This window comes from Delphinus delphis, chromosome 3 (assembly GCF_949987515.2).
Source record: "Delphinus delphis chromosome 3, mDelDel1.2, whole genome shotgun sequence".
NCBI classification, from domain to species: Eukaryota; Metazoa; Chordata; class Mammalia; order Artiodactyla; family Delphinidae; genus Delphinus; species Delphinus delphis.
The window spans coordinates 8829696-8848593 of record NC_082685.1 but is presented as its reverse complement, the minus strand read 5'-3'; the positions used below and the strand labels follow the sequence as shown (position 1 = coordinate 8848593).

Here is an 18898-nt window from a genome sequence, read left to right as displayed (position 1 = left end):
TGCCTCAGCTGAGTGATTCTGAGTCAAGAATGGTTCGCACTTCTCCCAGAGGCCATGGTTAACCAAGCACGGGAGGCCAAGGGGCCACAATCTTTTTTTTTCGTGTGTGTGCCGTACGTGGGCCTCTCACTGTTGTGGCCTCTCCCGTTGCAGAGCACAGGCTCCGGACGCGCAGGCTCAGCAGCCATGGCTCACGGGCCCAGCCGCTCCGCGGCATGTGGGATCTTCCCGGACCGGGGCACGAACCCGTGTCCCCTGCATCGGCAGGCGGACTCCCAACCACTGCGCCACCAGGGAAGCCCGAAGGGGCCACAATCTTGAACAGTACCTGCTCTGAGAGAGTGGAGAGGCAGCAAGACTAGGTGGGTTCCTGTAGAGATGCAGTCCCAGGCCTCAGTGAGGGGCTCGTTCCAGACAGGCAGGTAAAGCAATCCGGGCGCGACCCCCACTTCTCCCGGACGCAGGGCCAGAGTTGAGAAGGGGGCTGCTCTGGGGAGGGTTCCTCCACCTGCGCACTGCTGACATTCAAGTGTAGAATGGTCAGCAGCATCCCTGGCCTCTACCCACTAGGTTACAGACGTCTCCCAACCACTGCAAAATTACCCTGGATCGTGAAGCACGCCAACCGTGCACTCTGTGGAACACGCTCGAGGTGGGGCGGCACCAGGGGAAAGGCCGTGGCTGCTGCAGACACAAAGCGCCATCCTGGCACGGATGCTTCTGTGGCTGGGTTCCCTAGATCTCGGCATCTTTCAGCCAGATTCAACTGGGCTTTTTTAGGTTACACGTACCCAACCTACAAGGATGTTTTACTCCGTGGTGACTTGAAATTGCACTTCAAACCATATGAGAATTCATGGAGAAAACAAAGCATGCCCAACTGTGTGAGCAAACCCCCTACAGCAGTGTGGGTCTCCGGAAGTCACTCTGCAGCCCAACGGGAGAGCTGGGACTATGGCGCCGCTGGGACACCGGTTCTACAAGCTGCCAGGAAACTGGGTTGCTGGCCTTGGCCGTTCTCTGGTGACCAGGGACTGCCCTGCCCCCCACACCCTGCCTTCCTGTGCTGGGAACAGAGTGGAGGAACCTGCCCATCTTGCTGCTGGTGGCCCAGACACCCAGGCCTACGACAGGCACAGAGTTTTGTTTTTCTTTATTCGTCTACATTCAGCTCAATTCAGATGTACTGCCTGAATGAACCAGACATACAAAAAAAACCCCCACTCTTTCCCACTGGTTTTTAAAATAAAATCTTCACTTATAAAACTGAAACACTAAAGCATTAAAATACAGAAAGCTCGTTTAACTCACTTCACAAAAGCATTAACAGATGAAGTATCCCTTCCGTTACTATTTAAAGACAAACTGAGTTAACACTAACACCAATTGTAAATAGACAGAGGGATACTTAATTGCAAGAACTCAAAAAAACTCTACTCAGACAAAGTTGTAATGGCAACTAACAAACCACTGAAGACACGGAGTCCCAAACACAGCTAAATATGGGTCACAGGACGGGTCACAGGAGTGACCAGCTGCACCTCACAACACAGCAACGTGGACAGGGTAGGGCGGAAGGGGCCTGGAGAGGCCAGTTGACATGTTAACTGTGATGCATAAAACTGAATCTTACAACGGGGGAGTAAGTGCAGAAGGTACAAATCTTCACCCCTTGGGGGCTTTATCTGTACTGGTAGTTCATGCTGTGATCTGCGTTTCTGCCGTAGCCCCCCTGTGACGACTGGTAGGAGCTGGGAGGGCCGCTGTAATTCTGGCTGGACCCCGGGGAGTTGTAGTTCGACTGTGATGAGTAGCCTCCTAAGGGAGAGAGGGGGGAGGGTTAGAGGTGAGAGGCACAGGCCTGCCCCGCGGTCAGAGAGCAGGACGTCAGCCAACACCAGAACTGTGTCTGCCGGAGAGATCGCAGCAGGGCAGCCATGGAAGCTCCACCTTGTTCTGCTAAGTGCCTTTCCAGGGTCACTGGGCCTAGTTGTCCCAAAAACCCTGAGGTGGGACCATCAGCCCTGCGTTTATGAGGGGTGGGGAGCTGCCCAGCCACGACGCATGGGCAGCGGAAGCTGTAACCGGGGGCTGCCTGAGCACAGGCTGAGCTCACCACCCCAAACCAGAGCTCCACGTCAGGCTCTGTTTGGCCCTCACTGTTCTCCGTATTCTTTCCCGTTGGTGCCAACATTTAATAGTAGGGCAGGGCTTCCCTGGTGGCGCAGTGGTTGGGAGTCCGCCTGCCGATGCAGGGGACATGGGTCCGTGCCCCGGTCCGGGAGGATCCCACATGCTGTGGAGCGGCTGGGCCCGTGAGCCATGGCCGCTGAGCCTGCGCGTCCGGAGCCTGTTGCTCCGCAGCAGGAGAGGCCACAGCAGTGAGAGGCCTGCGTATCGCAAAAAGGAAAGGAAAAAAAAAAAAAAAAGAGTAGGGCAATTTCTGAACGCCTGGCTCGGGAAGAACCTGACGCTGGAGGTGTGCCTAAGCCCGTGCTCTCACAGGGTCCTGGTGTGCCCGTGTCTCCCACTCCTTGTTCTTACCCCACATGGAAGCCAAGCTGCAGCTGCCACCGGGGCCCCCCTACCTGTGCTGCTATCTGCCCAGGCCAGGCCACGCCCCCTCCTCATGGAATCCGTGTGGTCCCTGCTGGCTCTGAGTTTAAGGGGCCCCATGCTGTGCTGCCTGCTGCCCCAGGCCCACCTTGTTTGCCTTGGTATGAGGAGCCGCCCCCAGAACCTCCGCCGTAGCCCCCGTGTGACCCTGGATTGTAGGACGACCCGCCTGAGCCGTAGCTGTTCCCGCCGCTTCGGCCTCCACTACCACTGTAGTCTGGGGGAGAGAAGATAACACAGTTAAGGGGCTGTGGCCAAGACTGCGGCTGGGGCGATCTAGGTTCCTTGTGCGCGGCCTCGGCAGTGGCAGGAGCTCAGCTGACGCCTGGGCCTTGCCCGATCCCCATCTTGACTGATGAAATTTGGCACCCTCAGTCCAACCACGAAGCGCCGGGGGCCACTGGAGCCCTGTAATGTCATCATGTTCTGAAGCCCAGGTCCATCCTGCCTTCCCGCCTGCTCCTCCATCCCAGGGTCCCCAGCAGCCTCCTCCCCTCTCCCACCCAGCCAGGTACCCGAGGCCCACCGCCAGGCCCACGCACAGGCAGCACAGCTTCTTTAAGGTCCCCGGCACGCAGCTGCCCGCTATCCTGCTGTGCACGAGTTCACACCCACGCTTCCCCAGGCCTGCTGGGTCTGTGCACAAGGTGGAAGGACCGGCAGACGGGGAAGTTAACTCAGGATGTGTCGGGGGCTGTCTCCAGAGCCCATCCCTGGAGATGACCTTGCAGCAGCTGGCCCAGACTCACAGGCTCTATCCACCCTTGGGCCCCAGCCTCAGCCCACAGCCTCCGGGACCTCGGAGAAGGCAACAGGGAGGGACCAGCAAGACCTGGGCCAGGGGACCCTGCTGTCAGGATTTTCCTAACGCCCGCCCTGCAGCCAGCACCACCCGGCTTCCTTCCAGTCCCTCCACCAGAGGTCAGGTTGGGGCAGGGTGAGCTTCCACCACTCCTTGGGATGTGCTGCTGGCCTGGACCCCTGGAGGCTCTGGAAGCCAACTCACTGAATTTGCTCTCGTAGCTGTAGTCTGATCCGCCCCCGCCTCCGGGGGAGCTGTAGGAGTTTGAGTAGGAGGAGTAGTTGCCTTGTCCATGATTATAGCCTTTCTGCTTGCCCTGTGGGGGGCCGTAGTTGCTGTACTGGCTCTGGTTGTAGGACTGCTGCTGGCCCTGGTGGGACTGGTAGCCCGAGCCGTAGGAGGGCTTCTGCTGGCCCCCGTGCGGCTGCTTCTTCCCGGCGTGTTTCGGGGGCACTGGTGAGTTGTAGTTGTCACCTTGGTAGTAGGAACCGTAGCCAGAAGAGCCACCACCGCCCCCGCCGCCGCCACCACCACCGGCATTCCCAGAATGCCCTCCGTTGCTGTAGAACTGACCTAAACAGGAAGGCAGCGGGTCAGCTGGAGGATCGGGAGACGGGGGAGGGGAAGGAGAGGGAAGGTCACAGCTGTGGGCCCTGAAGGCTGACCCACAAGCCCACTGGCCAGGCCCGGAGAGACGGAAAGAGGCAGGAGAGCGAGGAGCAGCGGCTCCGGTCCTTGAAGCAGCCTGGTATGGACTGGCCCAGCCTTCAGCCCCACTCACCCATCAGCTGACGACAACAATGGCTCTCTGCCCAAGCAGCGGCACGACAGCAGGCCAGCAGCAGCTTTCGCAGCGGATGTCAACATTACAATGAGATGGGCTCCAAGCGCGGGATGACATTCACGACTAGCTGACTGCTACCCAGATGTCCCCAACGGTGAGAGGAAAAGCAAAGCCCCAAAGAAGCAGCTGGCCACCGCCACCTCCCCCCTGCTGTGCTGGGAAGAGGCTCTGTAGTCCCAGGCCTGGGTGACCCCTGGAGCTGCTCTGTAACGATGCCCCTAAAAGCCAGAGTCGTTCCTGGAAGACCAGCTGGTCCAACCTGGGTCTGGGAGGACCGAATGGAGACTTAGCCCAATGACCTAGGGCATCTCCCTGGTGTGACTGCCACAGCCTCGTGGGCGGAATGAAACACTACGGCTGGGTTCAGAACACCCAGGTGGGCCCTCAAGCTACTGCCTTGGGTGGCCCCCCCCCAGAGGGCCCCTCCTTACTCCCAGCACAGCTGCCGGGCGCAGGCAGGACCCAGGGGCAGGACTGACAAGCGTGCAGCCAGGCCGCCACATTCTCAGGCCCTGGAGCGGAGAATGTCACGGTGGGTCCCCCCTCTGGTTACTAGGTACAGACCCCGGAAGACAGGTTTCTTAACACAGCCCCACCACTCAGATGAACTGACGGGGCATGGGTCAGCTAAGGTGAGGCGACAGGAAGAGAACAGGTCATGTGGGTGGCTCTCCGACCCAGCCGGGCAATCCCTAGCATTCACACAAGGGCTGCAGAACTCTCGGGCTCCTGGAGCAGGCGGGCCTGGGTGCACCTGTGCTGGCTGGCCGCTGCCCCTGCCACAGACAGCCGGGGCTGGTGCCTGGTGTGGCCACTATGCCCAGGGTGGGAGGACGGGGAGAGGACGCTCCCCACACACCCTGCCCTTCCTTCCCGTATTTAGCACCAAGGATCTCCTGCCTTTTGAATGGGGTTAATTCCTTCCACCCGCTGCAGATGTACGCCCCACACCGCTGTGTCTTGGGTGGTTTGAACAATAATCTGGATAGAACTGATCTGCAACATCAGTTAATTTTCTCTAGACCCTTCCACCCACACCACCCAAAGCCAAAAACACCAAGGAGAAGGACGTGTCCCACAATGCAAGAACGTAAACGCGCAAAGGCTTCTCAAGGAGGCTGGAGGACAGGAGGTCCCCTGCAGACCCCCTCTCGGAAGCCCACCACCTCGGCTGCCCACGACCAGCACTGAGCGCCTCCTCGCCCCTCCGCCAGTGTGGGAATGAATGAAGACGCCAAGGACTGAGGGCTTGTTACTTTAACATGTATTGATTAAAAAAAAATAATAATAATAATAAAGGGGAGGGGAAATTTTCAACGTCATTTCAGGATAACTATTTCCTGGTATAAAAAGACATTATTCTCAAACAATAACTTTCTAGGAAAAAAAAATACATCATGCAATCAAAGTTTTAAAAAGTTTCACTGAATGTTTCAAACCCCTGGGAACAAATTATGTAATAACCGTTTTGACCAATTTTTTGCCTGACTGAATAAACGCAAAATTTTGCAAGTCAACGCAGAGGCAGGCCTTGCTGCAAAAAAACCTGCTGACCAGAGCCCAAACTACACTCATTCCCAAGAAGGACTCCCGCCAAGAGACGGGGGTCTCATTCAAGAAGCCAAAACGCCTGTGTGTGCCTCTGCGCACAAAGGAGAAGCCACACAAGCTCAAGCCTGCACCCTGAGGTGAGAGGGCAGCAGCTTTCCGGGCCTTCTGGACTCTGCCGTGGACGTGCGCCCAGCAGCACAGGCCCTGCTGAGGCTTGGCTCTTCACTGGAGAATTGTGCTATGTATTAAGCTCTTCCTGCTGGATTATTTTTAAAGCCCCATTAATAAAAAGAAAAGAAAAGAAAAGAAAAATGGAAAAAAAACCTCTAGAATCCCATGCATTTGCAGGTGTGATTACGACTTGCAAAATTCCACGTTCTCTCTTCCTTAAAGCCTGTCTGTTTCTTGCACTAATAGTGGAAGCACAGTTTTGATACCTTTGAGAGTTCACCTCTAGCTAAAGCAGCCACAGAACATTGCATCCCGGAACAAGAACCCACCAGAGCATTTACAAAAGGTGGAAGAGGTTAACTTAGCACAATATACAATTCCCCAACGTTCCCAACGTTTCACATGCTTATGAAAAAACAACAAAAAAAAGGCTGGTTGCTCTGGATTCAGATGTGGTGAAATCGTTACTGTCAAAGGCATCAACCAGATTTGGGAATTTGTTAAAAGGTTAAAAATTCATACAAAACCTGCTGTAAATTAAGACAAAGGTAGATTAAAATGCATTATTATCTGTCTCTTAAATAAAGTAATGCTTTCCATAAAAAGCAAAGGTGGGCTTTTGCCTTGATGCTGACCAACGCTGGCTCTAGAATTCTGTGCAATTCTGCACAAAAAACACATTCTCTGAAAATTGTTTTCCACTTATTGTGAACTTCAATATGACCAAGTTCAAAGGCAAATCACGATAAAAACTGCCATTGTCTTAAATTCTGCAGGCTAAGAGTTTCAGACAAGCTGCGGTGACAAGCCACGGTTGAGAAACCCAGTGAAGCACAGGGCACAGCACGGACACTTTGGGTTTTGGAGTTCGAGAAAATTGGAGTAAAAAGTTGATTTTGTGTGCAATACTTTTAGATGCTCTAGGAAGACCCAAAATCATGATAGCCGTAGCAGTCTGTGAAAAAGTCACCTACAAAAGGGGGAGACAGAGCAGAGAAAAAAAATTAGAATTCTTTTGAAAAATGGCACAGAGCGCCACATTTGAAATTCATGTTTTAGATTTCTCTGCTCCTGTAACCCCCCAATGAAGGCTCCTTCTCAAGACAAGAGCTGTGCACTGTCAGGAAAAGTATTATCACAGGATTGGTGCTTCGCATGGCTTAAAGCAGAGAAATTTAAAATTCTGACTTTTAATGAACTTTCAAGTCACACAAGTGTGTGCATTAACATTTAAAGAGTAAATTACACTTTTGCAGGATGGGGGGTGCTGGAGGACCGCCTGACCTAACCACCGAGAATGGGTGCCAGCCGCCCTTAAGCCTCAGGGAGGCTGCTCCTGCTGCTGGGCCACCCTGCTCTAACTCAGGCCACGGGAGCTAAGCTGCAGCTTCTCCCCAAGCTCAGACAAAGAGAAACACACACTTACTGTAGCCGGCGGTCGCCGAGTTGCCTCCATACCCGTAGCTGCCATACCCGGCGCCTGAAAGGGAACAGACAGGGTCACCAGGGCAGGAGGTGGGTCTGCCGGCCCCCCTGCCTCTTCTGGCATCTCAGTTGGCCCCAGGGGTCCCACCCACTCCAGGGAGCAGGCCGAGCCCACTGGGACAGCACAGGACAATGGTCCTCACCAGCATTCATGTAGCCTCCATGGTTGGCGCCACCAAAGCCTCTCCCTCGACCTCGACCTCGGATGTTCCCTCCTCTTCCCCGTCCTCGGAGATTGGGGGGCGGGGGCACTTCGTTGTGCATGGGACCCCCCATGCCGAACCCAGGGTTATGTGGCTGGACGGGAAAGAAGACAGACGGGTTACATTCGCCTCCCACTCGAATCACCAGAGAATACACGCCAAGGTCAGAGAGTTCCGGGGTGACCGCTCACCTTAGCAGCAAATTTCGGTCCACCTCTCACAGGCACGGGGGCTCTCTTCTTCTTGTTGGCCTCAAGGGCTAGAGGGGCGTCGGGGAACAGCTTTTCTAGCGCAGCAAGGGCGGCATATGCTTTGGCCACCTTTTTGTTTGACCCAGCGCCTTGAAACTTCTGTCCGTCCACCTCGACCTGGGAAGAACACATGCGTGTCTGGGGTGACCCAACACCCACCTTGGGACGGGGAGGAGTCTCCAAGGACTCCAGGCCCCCCCAGGACCCGCCCCCAGGACCACTCACCTCCATGACGAAGCGCTTGTCGTGGCTGCCCCCTGTCTCTGAGATGAGCTCATACTTGAGGCCACGCCTCTTCTCATTAAGTTCCATAACAGGGTTCTTGCCATGCTTGGTCAGGATCGGCCCCTGCTGTTTTACGTTCTCAGGGAAAACAGAAAAGAAAACCAACAAACTCAGCTAAGGGCTTTCCAGCACGTGGAGGAGGGCAGCCGCCCCTATGTCATGGCTGAGGCCCTCCGCTCCATCCCCCTCGCCACTCCCGTCTCCAGAAATCATCTGTGGCCTTCCCAGCAATGGGACCACCTCCACCCACACCCCATCTCCCGGGGAAACGGCACACCCTCGACTGCAGGCCACCCCAGTGCAGCCCCAGATGCTGGGTCAACACCAGCAAGGGCCTCTTGGTCATGGCTCAATAGCTCACACCCAACTCCCTCCAGAGGCTCCTGGACTGGAAGGTACACTCTCTTGGGGTAAGAGAACAAGGACCAGTAACTGTCCTGGTTCATGGGACCCAGGGCTGCCTGCTCCTTCCTGCCGGGCACCCACCCCGTGCTCACCTCGGCAGTGGGATCTGAGGGAAAGGCAGCGCTGGGGGTCGAGACAGCTTCCACCACAGGTGGAGGGGCCACCACGGCTGGCTTCGCCTCTGTCTCCTCAGCTGAGTCTTCCCCCTTGCTGGAGTCTCTGCCTTCGGCACCCGTGGGCAAGCCCATGTCCTGTAACACCTGCAGGAGGGAGACCCAGGCCCCCAGTGAGGGAGGGCTCAACCACACAGAACCCCTCCCACACCCGGGGTCCTGACTCAGAAGTTCCTAGGGTAGCGTCCAGCTAACTGGAGGAGCTTTCCTATAGCTCCCAAGACCACCTCGATGCCCGGCCACACTTGGGGGCCCTCTGCCCATCAGCCACAGTGATGATGGCATTCTTGCCACGTGTGACTTGGCTACCGTTCAGGAATCTAACCATTGCAGTATGCGCATGCCCTCCTTTAGCCTCATGCTTAAACAGGGGATGATGGCTCTGAAGGGGAGCAAGATGAGGGAAGTGTTTTGCCGTTGTACGACGCTGCCGGCCGCGCTCACCTTAACGGCCACGTGCAACTTGGCAGTCTTTTTGGAGGGCCCAGAAGCCTCGAATGAGTTGCCGTCTACCTCCACAGACATGGTGAAGATGGGGGCGTGAACTGGACCGGTCTGGGAAACCAGTTTGTACTGCAGCCCCGGCTTGAGCTGGTTCAGTCTCATCAGGGCATTCATCGCTTGGGGAGGCTCTGCTTTCTCCTCTAGAGAGAACACACCAATGTTGCTCTGGAAAGTCAGTCAATTCTGAACCGGGCAGGGGAACCTGTCCTGACTGCGCCCTGATGCACGACGTGGAGGACTGGGCAGGGGGCTGGGCGGCAACATGTGCCGAGGCCTTGCCTGCCCCACTCCCAGGCGCACACCACGCCTGCGGTCACCAGCTGAGGCACGTCCACCCCACTTGTGCTCCATACCCATGCTGTATTTATTTAATCATTCTTAAAAGGACTGAAGTATCATGTCCGAGAAAGAGAAGGCAAAAGGAGGTATCCCACTCACTTTGGGGTGAACCTTAATTGAAGCCACGTGGAGGGTAAAACAAGGACTATGAATGAATGCTGGTACCTTTCTTCTGAATCTTCTTCTTCTTTTTGCTGGGAGACTTTTCCTCCCCATCTTCCTCCATTGGGCGTTTCATGGGCGTAATGGCGTAGGTGGTACTGGGGGGTATTTGCACTGAAACGAGACAAGGACAGAAGCAGCTGAGACTCCAGTCTGGGCTCTACTGGGAGCGTGCGATGATACCGCCTGCCTGGGCATGGGCACTGCGCCATGCTTACCTGTGTAGTCCACTGGGTTTTCATTCTTTGGTTTCTTGGGCATCTTCGAAGGCAAGGGGTCCATACCCAGGACCTTATGGAGCTGGCCAAACGCAGCAAGTCGCAGAGCATGCTGGAGAAGGGGAAGAGGAACCTGACTCAGCCGCCCTGCGTTCCCAGCCAACGTGTGTGCTCTCACTAATGCCTTCTGGAAGGGGTGGGAGCTGACGGGTTGCTAACGGTCTCCCCTATAACAGCGAGGGGTCCCCAACAGCCAGGGCCCAGCCTTGCTGTGGGGGAAGGCCAGCCTGTGACCACCCCCCTCGAGAGGATTACAGGAGACCCCAACCTGGGGACTGGTTGCCACACGGAGCCACGTGGTGGGCCTGCGAGGGAAGGACTCCTGGAGCAGTCCGCACGCAAACACATCTCCCCGCTGAACTCGGTGTCTGAAAACAGCACTCGAGCAGGCTGAGGGGGCAGGCGACAACCACGCGTGGCGCCAGGGGAAAGAAGCAACCCAGATTGGGGCACCCTGTATCAGGCACGATCCCTTGACCTTCAGAATCCCCAGCCTGAGCCTATGAGTCCAGTGGCTACCCTGAGAATACCCAGTAATGGAACTGGAAGCCAGTGATTACAGACTGGGTAAGGGCTCACGTTGGCAATGGCGATGACTATACCTGCGCACTCTGTGTGATATCTTCCCGTTGCTGTCTGTCTAGATGCCCAATAGCATCAGTGGCTTCTTTTTCACAAGGGTCATAAATGCCAGAACCATCTGAAGGCAGGAAACAAGGAAGATATGCAGAGGATTATCTTTTAGCATCTCCGAAGAGTTGTGCTGGCTGAGGGAACCAAGTGCGTTACCCCCCGCGCCCCATCCACACCCAGCTCTGGAAAACACACCGAGCTCGGTGACCCACTCGGCATCCAGCCTGTGAGAGAAATAATCCACATGTATCTCAGAGCATGGAGCTCGCGTGGGAGTGGGTCACCACTGCCCCGGATCCGCCCTGAGTCACAGCTGCGGAGCCGGCACAGGGCTGGATATGATGGTGCAAGAGGGTAGTCACATGCTTCATCCCTAGGGGGACACGGGGATGCTGCTGCCCTAACCCGGTCAGGGGACCCGCCAGGAAGTGGCCTCAGGGCCTCAATCCCTGTCCTTTCCCTGCAACTTGCAAAGCACAAGGCCCCAACCTGGCATCACGATGCCTGAAGCCAGGCACTCCAGCACTCTCCGCAGGGCCTCGCCAGCACCCATTGGTCTGTTGGCTGTGCCGATGGACTTCTCACAGAGAAGCTCGAGGGGCTGAAAGGCAAGAGGGACAGTTAACTACAGTGTCCAGGAGGGAGTTGGCTGATGCTGAGGAGCTGTTGCCGTGTGTGTGTATGTGTGTGTGTGTGTGTGCGGGCGCGCGTCTAAGACAGGACACCTAGAGTGGGTCTTAACCAACTTCTCCTTAAAGGACCAGACGTTAAAGGGGCAGGCTGTGTGGGCCAAGAGGCAAAGTTGAAGCTGTTACATAGGTACTTATACTTAAAATACAGCCATTTAAAAACATAAAAAGCATTCTTAACTATAGATAAACAGGCAACTAGTCAAAATTGGCCTGTGGGCCTCAGTTTGCTGACCCCTGTCCAAGAACAGCTACAAAACCCTCGTCACGGAGAGCAATCTGTCACAGTAAGTGTGCCACCTGGCCGGCCCCTGCCTAGGTTGAGCTGTGCACCTTCCATGGGAGTCTGGTCTCGTTCTCATCCCCACCCAGGGTGTGGCAAACAGTAGTTGCTCAATGAGCAGCTATGACTGGAGTATCGGCCACACCCTGAAGGGCCACTCCAGCCCATTTACCATTAACATATTCTTGGGATCTGGGAGGTCTCTGCACACATGACCCAGGGTGGCTATAGCTACAAAGGTGCCTTACCCATCCTCTGAGGGGACCCCAGGTGGGAACGCGGGTGCACAGGTCCCTCAGGACCCGGATGACAATGACACACGACTTCAGCCCATTGGCTCTGGCCTAGAGGAACAAAGCACAGGCTTTTCACACCAAGGCACCTCCCTGAACACAAGGCAAACATGAAAAACACAAGTCTCAGGGTGCTACTTTGTCAAGGGTAAACGGTGAACGTTCACAACCATCAAGTGTGTGGTCGGCAGCGACTTCACCGAGTGGACGAGAATGATGTTACTCTTGGCACAAAGCAGCAGCTACCCACCTACTCAGTCACAAGCCTCCTTTGGGGGTGTCAAATTTGTCTATGCGTGCTCCTTTAGCAACTGCACGCCTGCAGGTGCTAAGTCCAGCACGGTGCTCTTCAATGTTACCGAAACTTTATGGTGAAAATTAGCCAAGTTAAAACTTAGGAATTCTCTACCGAAAGACAAATAGAAGAACAAAATGCAAACCTGGAACCACTTGGCGTGTCGGAGGGACGCCAAGGCAGCAAGGCATTTCTGCCTGTCCAGAACGTCCGGGGGATCGTTGACTGATAGCGTTTCTATTCATGGATGGAATAAGAAGACAAGGTACAGTTTGACCAAGGGGTTTCTGTCAGGTGGAAAGGGGATGTGGCAGCTTCCTAAGGGGCAGCTGAGGCTCCCAGAATCTCAAGTCATCTCCACCCTTGACCAGGGAAGGAGACGCTCAAGTGCATTTAACTCTGCCCCAAGAGGAGATGGTAAAAATCAGAGGCCCCCTCCAAAAAAACAAAAAAACAAAAAACCAAAAAAACAACAATAAGAAAAACAAAAACAAAAGTGGGAAGTTACTCTAAAAGGAATAATCCCATGGGGGAGGGGGACAGATAGGTGGATCCTATCTTCTAGTAGAGACTATTACCTTGCTTCCTCCCCAGGATCTCCCAATAAATTAGCTATGCTAAAAAATTCATTAGCAAAAAACGAAAAACAAAACCAAAAACCAAAAACCAAAAAAAAAAAAAAAAAATAGGCAGGGGGTGGGGAGTAGAAATGCACTCCCTCTCTGCTTCCCACAGGCCTTCCCCTGAGGCGTCTATGGCAAAGGGGACCACCTCCGCCCACCAGGCAGGACTGCCCTAGCCCCAGCCCTTGACAGAGAGAGTCCTGTTGGTCAAAGGTCCAGCGTCCCTAAATTGATAAACTAGAAGGGCTCTGGTAGTAAATCAGGTATCGGAACCGAAGGTAATCAAAGAACAGCAACAAGGGCACGGCGTTAGCCTGTGCTGCAGCAAAACCGGAGCGTTTGTCGTTTCCGCCATCTGTGCATCAGGGGTTTGGATAAGGCCTGTCACCTTTACTTTGAGGTGTGAGAGTTGTGACTGAAAAACGTCCACCCAGCGATGTATGAGGAGCCCTGGGTGGACTTTGAATCGTGAAAGCATTATCACTGTCTGAGGTTCAGAGACTTGATTTGAAAATCACTCCATTGTTTAAAACTTTATCCAAAACTCTGCATCAGCTCTTTGCGTTTCAATCACTGCAACTGATAAAAGCAGCCAATGGAAGAGGACAAACGAAGAAGACCTCGGTTCTGCTGCAACACAAGCTGTTTGCACAAGTCCAACGTGATGCTCATGCAGAAACCATCTGGTTGTCTTCCATACTTTAAAAAGCCTATAATCACCAGGGACACACTTTTCCAAGGCCAGAGACTGGCTCAACAGAAAAAAATCACATTTAACACCGATGAGAACATCCAAGGATTAAGACAAACAAAAATGGTGCAATCCTCTAGGAAAAGTGCTACTCACTTTTAGTGCAACCGTTTTGTCAAACTCCCAGGACTGAAATCGAGTGGGAGATGTGATCTCAGAGTAAAAGGTGGTCAAAGCTACACCGCTATCCTTTTATCAAAGCAGTCTAAAACTGAATAGCACGTTTGAATCGTGAGGGAACACCAAGTTGCCAGTGTCCTGCTGGCCTTTCTCAGCCTCCCTACCTCCAGCTAATACTTTCTCCATTTCTTCTCTGACAACAGGGGATGTCAGGTGGATGGTCAGGGACAATGGAGGCTCTTTTGTGTTTTTTATCACAATCGCGGCATCGTCGACAGATTGGAGTATTTCGTACTTGTCATCTGTAACAGCCTACAAAAGAAAATGCAACTTTCAAACGCACTTTCCCCCCAAGGCTATCGACAGTTCTGTTTAGCTCCTGGTTACTACAGCAGACAGGCCAGTTTCTTGGACTGTGACTGACAGCAGTCCCTTCAGCTAGGGGTCAGAACCTCCCTCTTGCAGGACAGGTCTTTGGCCATCTTCCAGGTACTCCAAGGAGGAGGTGACTACTTAGAGGAGTGATTTTCACGGGAAGCTTTATAATGTAATGGTAAGAGAGTTTAGGGTCTGGGAGGAGATGAGGGTGTGAATCCTCATTTTGTTGCTTGGTTGTTGTGTAACTGGACAAATCACTTCATCTCATCAAGATTGTGGTTTCTAATTTGTAAAATGGACTTAGTGACACGGCCGACAGCACAAGGCTGCAGAGGACTTGAACCGGACACTCCGTGGAAAGCACAGCACCCAGCACAGAGTCGGCATCCAGCCACCGCTATTTCCACACCAGGCTGAGCAGCTATCACAGAATGCGGGATGATGGAAACTGTGTGCAGTAAAATAGTCTCATCATATGATGCCTATAAAAGCACACACTTGCTGCAAATGCACGTGTCTATAAGAGGACGTTCACAATTGTGACTTCTGCTCTCTTCTTTATACCAGTTTATATGCCTTGATCAAGAAAACTCGAGCGTTTTTGATTTTTTTCAAGAAAAACAAAGTAAATACATTACGGGGAGGACAAAGGCACTATGGAAAATCTAAGTTGACTTTTCTCCACCTCACCACTACGGACGCTCTGGGCCAGATCACTCTTGGTTGTAGGGCTGTCCTGTGCACTGGAGGACCTTGAGCAACATCTCCAGCCTCTATACCTAGGAGATGCCAGTAGCACCCAACTCCTCCTGCTGTGACAACTAAAACTACCTCTAGATTCGCCACATGTCCCCTGGGGTGCAAAATCTGCCCCAGTCAAAAAACACCAAGCTAAATTGATAAAAATATACTTTCTTTGTATCTATCTTTAAAGACTCTTCAAAAACTGTCTTTCCTTTAGAAACATTTACGTCAAATTAATTTTCTTCACTTAATATACTTTTTATAGACAAAGATTAAAATTAACTGATCAATTCTGACCTCTGTCCTGAATCCCCAGTTGTCAGTCACACGTGACAGTACGTACCTTCACACGTGACAGAACATACCTTCACACGTGAAAACGAACAGTGTGTCTAAGAGAGTCTTTACTTTCTTCTTTTGCTTATCCTGTCACTAAATCCAGGGTAAATGTGTCCCAAAGAGGCACTGAGTGGCAGTGACACTCAAGAGGTTCTGAAGCCCCAGACCTCACCAGCTGGGTATGTGGGGTCAGTTACTGAGCTCCCCACACCTCAGTCACATCTTCGAAAATACTTAGATGATAAAGTCCTATCTCAATCATTACGATGAAATGATAAAGAGCTCTTCTGGCCTAGAGTCTGGTGTAGTCAATGCTCAAGAAATGCCAGAGGCTATTATTTATGTAGTACTTTTGTAATGAGACAAATAAATCGGTTAAAAAATTTTTTTTATGTTCAGCTTTGCATCAGGGAGGAAGAGTCAACAACTGTGCTACCTATTCACCCACTCACCCGCCCATCCATCACTGGAGTCTGGACGTGAAGGTCATGCCCAGTGAGGCCCAAAAACAGTGCAGCCTTGTGCATGGCAGGCACTGGGCCCTTCTTGGCTGCCAGAGCATCTGGGTGGCTCTGCAGCGTCCTGCCTGTCACCTACAGAAGGTGTGAGCACAGCAGGCGCAAGGCTGGATTTGGAGCGTGCCTCTTGGCGCACGGCGCGGTTGGGTACCTCTTCCCCTGACCACCCTCCAACCCCAGTGGTGGTGGTCACACTCACAGCGAGCTGGATGGCCAGGTTGTCAGCCACCTTGTCCAGGAGGGCGGTCGTGGGCTTCTCCTTACACAGCAGCACCAGCTCCAGGTCCAGGTCCCCCTTGAGCAGCAGGCCCTTTGCCACGAGGCCAACACGCATCACGCCCCTCAGGGTTCTAGTCACATGCTCTGCCTTCTGCTCCCTGAGGGACAGCCCAACACATGCTCAGTGAGAGATTCCATCTGGCCAGAACCCAGGGATCCTGGAAAGGCTGGAGTTTCTTAGAAAAGGAGGTGCTCAACCCTAGCCTGGCCAGTCTCCCTAGAAAGGAGAAAGGAAAAAACAAAACAAACACACAAACAAACAAAAAACAACCACCCTACAAAACCAACTTACCCGGCCCCTTCTTTGGTCTCGTCCTCTGGGGGCACATCCACATTCTCAGACTCGGCGTGATCGCCACTACCTTTCTCCTGCTCATCGATCCAGTCGGACACAGCCTTGAGAGCCCGCTCCGTGTGGGACACCATGTTCTGAACTGCCTCCAGCTCCTCTTGTGTCGGATAAACAGAAGAATGCTTTGCCATCACATGGCGATCATCATTCACAAAAATTCTCACTGGACGCTGGAAATGTGAAAAATTAGTTAAAAACAATGCAACTTGACGCTTATCTTTTAAGCTGTACAACTGAGAATTATTCATATGAAAATAAAACTATATGAACTTATCTGAAAGCCTGAGCAGGACAACCAAACATAACAGCTGTGCTTTCTCTAGGTGGTGGGAGGAAGGGGGCATTTACTTTACACGTTTCTATATTACTAGAATTGTTACACTATGTATTTGAAAAAAGTCCAATGAAAAATGATTACAGAATCAAATGCTTTGGGGACGCGAGACACTGAAGGGGATTAAGAGGAACAAACTATTAAGTATAAAATAGGCAAGTTACAAGGACACAATGAACAGGATTGGGAAGGTAGCCAATATTTTATAAAAACTTTATATGGAATATAATCTACAATAAGTTATCAAATTACTGTTGTACACCTGAAACTAATATGATATTGTAAGTCAACTACTTCAATTTAGAAAAAAGAATCCAATGCTTTGGGGCAACACTACAGACATTTTTGTACATGAATGAAGAAACCATATCTATGATTAAGAAAAAAACTTTCTTACCATTTTTACTTCTTTTCCTGTAGTGTCTGGAAATCAAATTTTTCCTTATCTTTTCAAATTGTGACAGATTTCCTTGGTGTTATCAATACTTCAACTATCTATAAGATCAGAAAATCTTTTTAGTTTCACATATTTCATCAATGGATGAATCTTAGCAGTCAGATATTCAGCAGGATGCAAACGGCGCTGCCTCAGGAAGGAGGCCCGTCCACACAGCAGGACACATCTTTATTTCCAAGTAACCACTAAGCCACGGTACAAACAACTAATTATAAAATTCCATAAAAATGAAAACAGCTGGTTTCTAGATGGTGCGTCTCACTTCGGGCCCACACTCAGGTGATTTTTACTTTTTTAAAAATCCCTTTTTATCGTATCTTTATATAAGTATGCCAATTTTTACAAATAAAAAATAAACCTTTTAACAAGCCTCCAGAAAATGGTACAGGTGAAAATGTTCAGCAAAATCTTGGTATTTGGAGAAGAAAGAGGGAAAGAGCTCTGGTCCTTGAGGGTAATGAAGAGATGGAAGGAAAGCAGGAAACAGAGGGGCTCAAAAGGCTTCTGTAAACTGGAGAGGCAAGAACCTTCTGAAACGTCAGGTGGATGTGGCCACTGCAGCACATGGACACACACCTGTGGGTTCAATTCTGGAGTGGTTGAGACAACTGAAATACACAACAGAAGTCTTCAAGACAAACGTAGCTATAATTACAATTTTGGACTCTAAATAACATGCTGACTACAACCTACTCAATTCCCACTCTATGCAAACAGTCTGGTCCACACTGAAATCTTCCAAATGAGTAAACAACCAAAAAAACCCCATCAGCGTAATAGGCAACAGATGAATCCACCCATTCCCTCCAGCCACATAACAGCTAGCCCCTTGCATCCACACCAGTTACCAGCCAGGGCAGCAGGTTCATCTCTGAAACGCACCCCCTTCAAGGATAAACTCCGACATGACTAGCCAGAACAAGAATTTCCCACAATGCTTCAGGACTACTTAGCAATCTCATCGAAAACTTGAAGGGTTCCAAAGTAGAACCTGAAAATCTAAGGGTGGAATGACAGGCGATGTCCCTGCAGAGCCAGGCAAAAGGACAGGTGGCGTCAAATTCTTCTTGACATGGGAGGGAGGGAAGGGAGGAGTGGAGGACCAGTCCCTGGGCTCAGCTCCTGGCTGAGCCTGGGCCCTTGGTAGTCACCAAGTGGGAGCTTTTGCAAAGATGTGGGCCTGAAACTTTGCCAGCTGTGCCACTACATGTGTGGCCTTGAAGTTTCGTTGGAGTTTCCTTCTAACCTGCAACATGAATCTACTCCTCTACCTCTTCAAGGAGACTGTGAAAATTAAATGAATTGACCTATGGAAAGCATGGAGCATAAATCCCACAGACCCGCAAAAACAGCACCAACTTCTGCTACAGACAAGATGTACATCACTGGCTGTTGTAGGGGCGGAGCACATGCAAAAGCACATCCTGTATTAAGGGAATAATTGTTCATTCAGTTAGGAACGAATGATATTACGGCTGTGTTTGAAAAGAACGTCTTTGGGGCTTCCCTTGTGGCGCAGTAGTTAAGAATCCATCTGCCATTGCAGGGGACACAGGTTCGATCCCTGGTCCGGGAAGATCCCACATGCCGCGGAGCATCTAAGCCCGTGTGCCACAACTACTGAAGCCTGCGCGCCTAGAGCCTGTGCTCTGCAACAAGAGAAGCCACCGCGATGAGAAGCCCGCGCATCACAACGAAGAGTAGCCCCCGCTCACCGCAACTAAAGCCCGCGCGCAGCAAC

The 18898-nt window shown here is 52.1% G+C and overlaps 1 protein-coding gene across 4 annotated transcripts in view; it reads right to left on the bottom strand.

The window, feature by feature from the left end:
* Positions 1 to 1124: 1124 nt before the first annotated feature.
* Positions 1125 to 18898, bottom strand: part of ILF3 (interleukin enhancer binding factor 3) — a 28305-nt gene continuing 10531 nt past the window's right edge. Inside the window, exons 2-20 of one of the 4 annotated variants that reach the window (XM_060007744.2) lie at positions 17098 to 17195; positions 16307 to 16536; positions 15935 to 16112; positions 13921 to 14068; positions 12408 to 12499; positions 11923 to 12018; positions 11192 to 11303; positions 10672 to 10769; positions 10010 to 10121; positions 9795 to 9905; positions 9231 to 9430; positions 8706 to 8873; positions 8149 to 8286; positions 7864 to 8040; positions 7613 to 7766; positions 7411 to 7464; positions 3623 to 3991; positions 2705 to 2833; positions 1125 to 1818 (exon numbers count right to left, since the gene is read on the bottom strand). In XM_060007744.2, coding sequence (XP_059863727.1) covers positions 1682 to 1818; positions 2705 to 2833; positions 3623 to 3991; positions 7411 to 7464; positions 7613 to 7766; positions 7864 to 8040; positions 8149 to 8286; positions 8706 to 8873; positions 9231 to 9430; positions 9795 to 9905; positions 10010 to 10121; positions 10672 to 10769; positions 11192 to 11303; positions 11923 to 12018; positions 12408 to 12499; positions 13921 to 14068; positions 15935 to 16112; positions 16307 to 16536; positions 17098 to 17100 — 2706 coding nt within the window. In that variant the 5' untranslated portion in view covers positions 17101 to 17195 and the 3' untranslated portion in view covers positions 1125 to 1681. Of the gene's footprint in view, positions 1819 to 2704; positions 2834 to 3622; positions 3992 to 5504; positions 6955 to 7410; positions 7465 to 7612; positions 7767 to 7863; positions 8041 to 8148; positions 8287 to 8705; positions 8874 to 9230; positions 9431 to 9794; positions 9906 to 10009; positions 10122 to 10671; positions 10770 to 11191; positions 11304 to 11922; positions 12019 to 12407; positions 12500 to 13920; positions 14069 to 15934; positions 16113 to 16306; positions 16537 to 17097; positions 17196 to 18898 lie in introns of those variants that run through there. The other 3 variants (XM_060007745.2, XM_060007746.2, XM_060007747.2) reach the window with 3 other exon arrangements.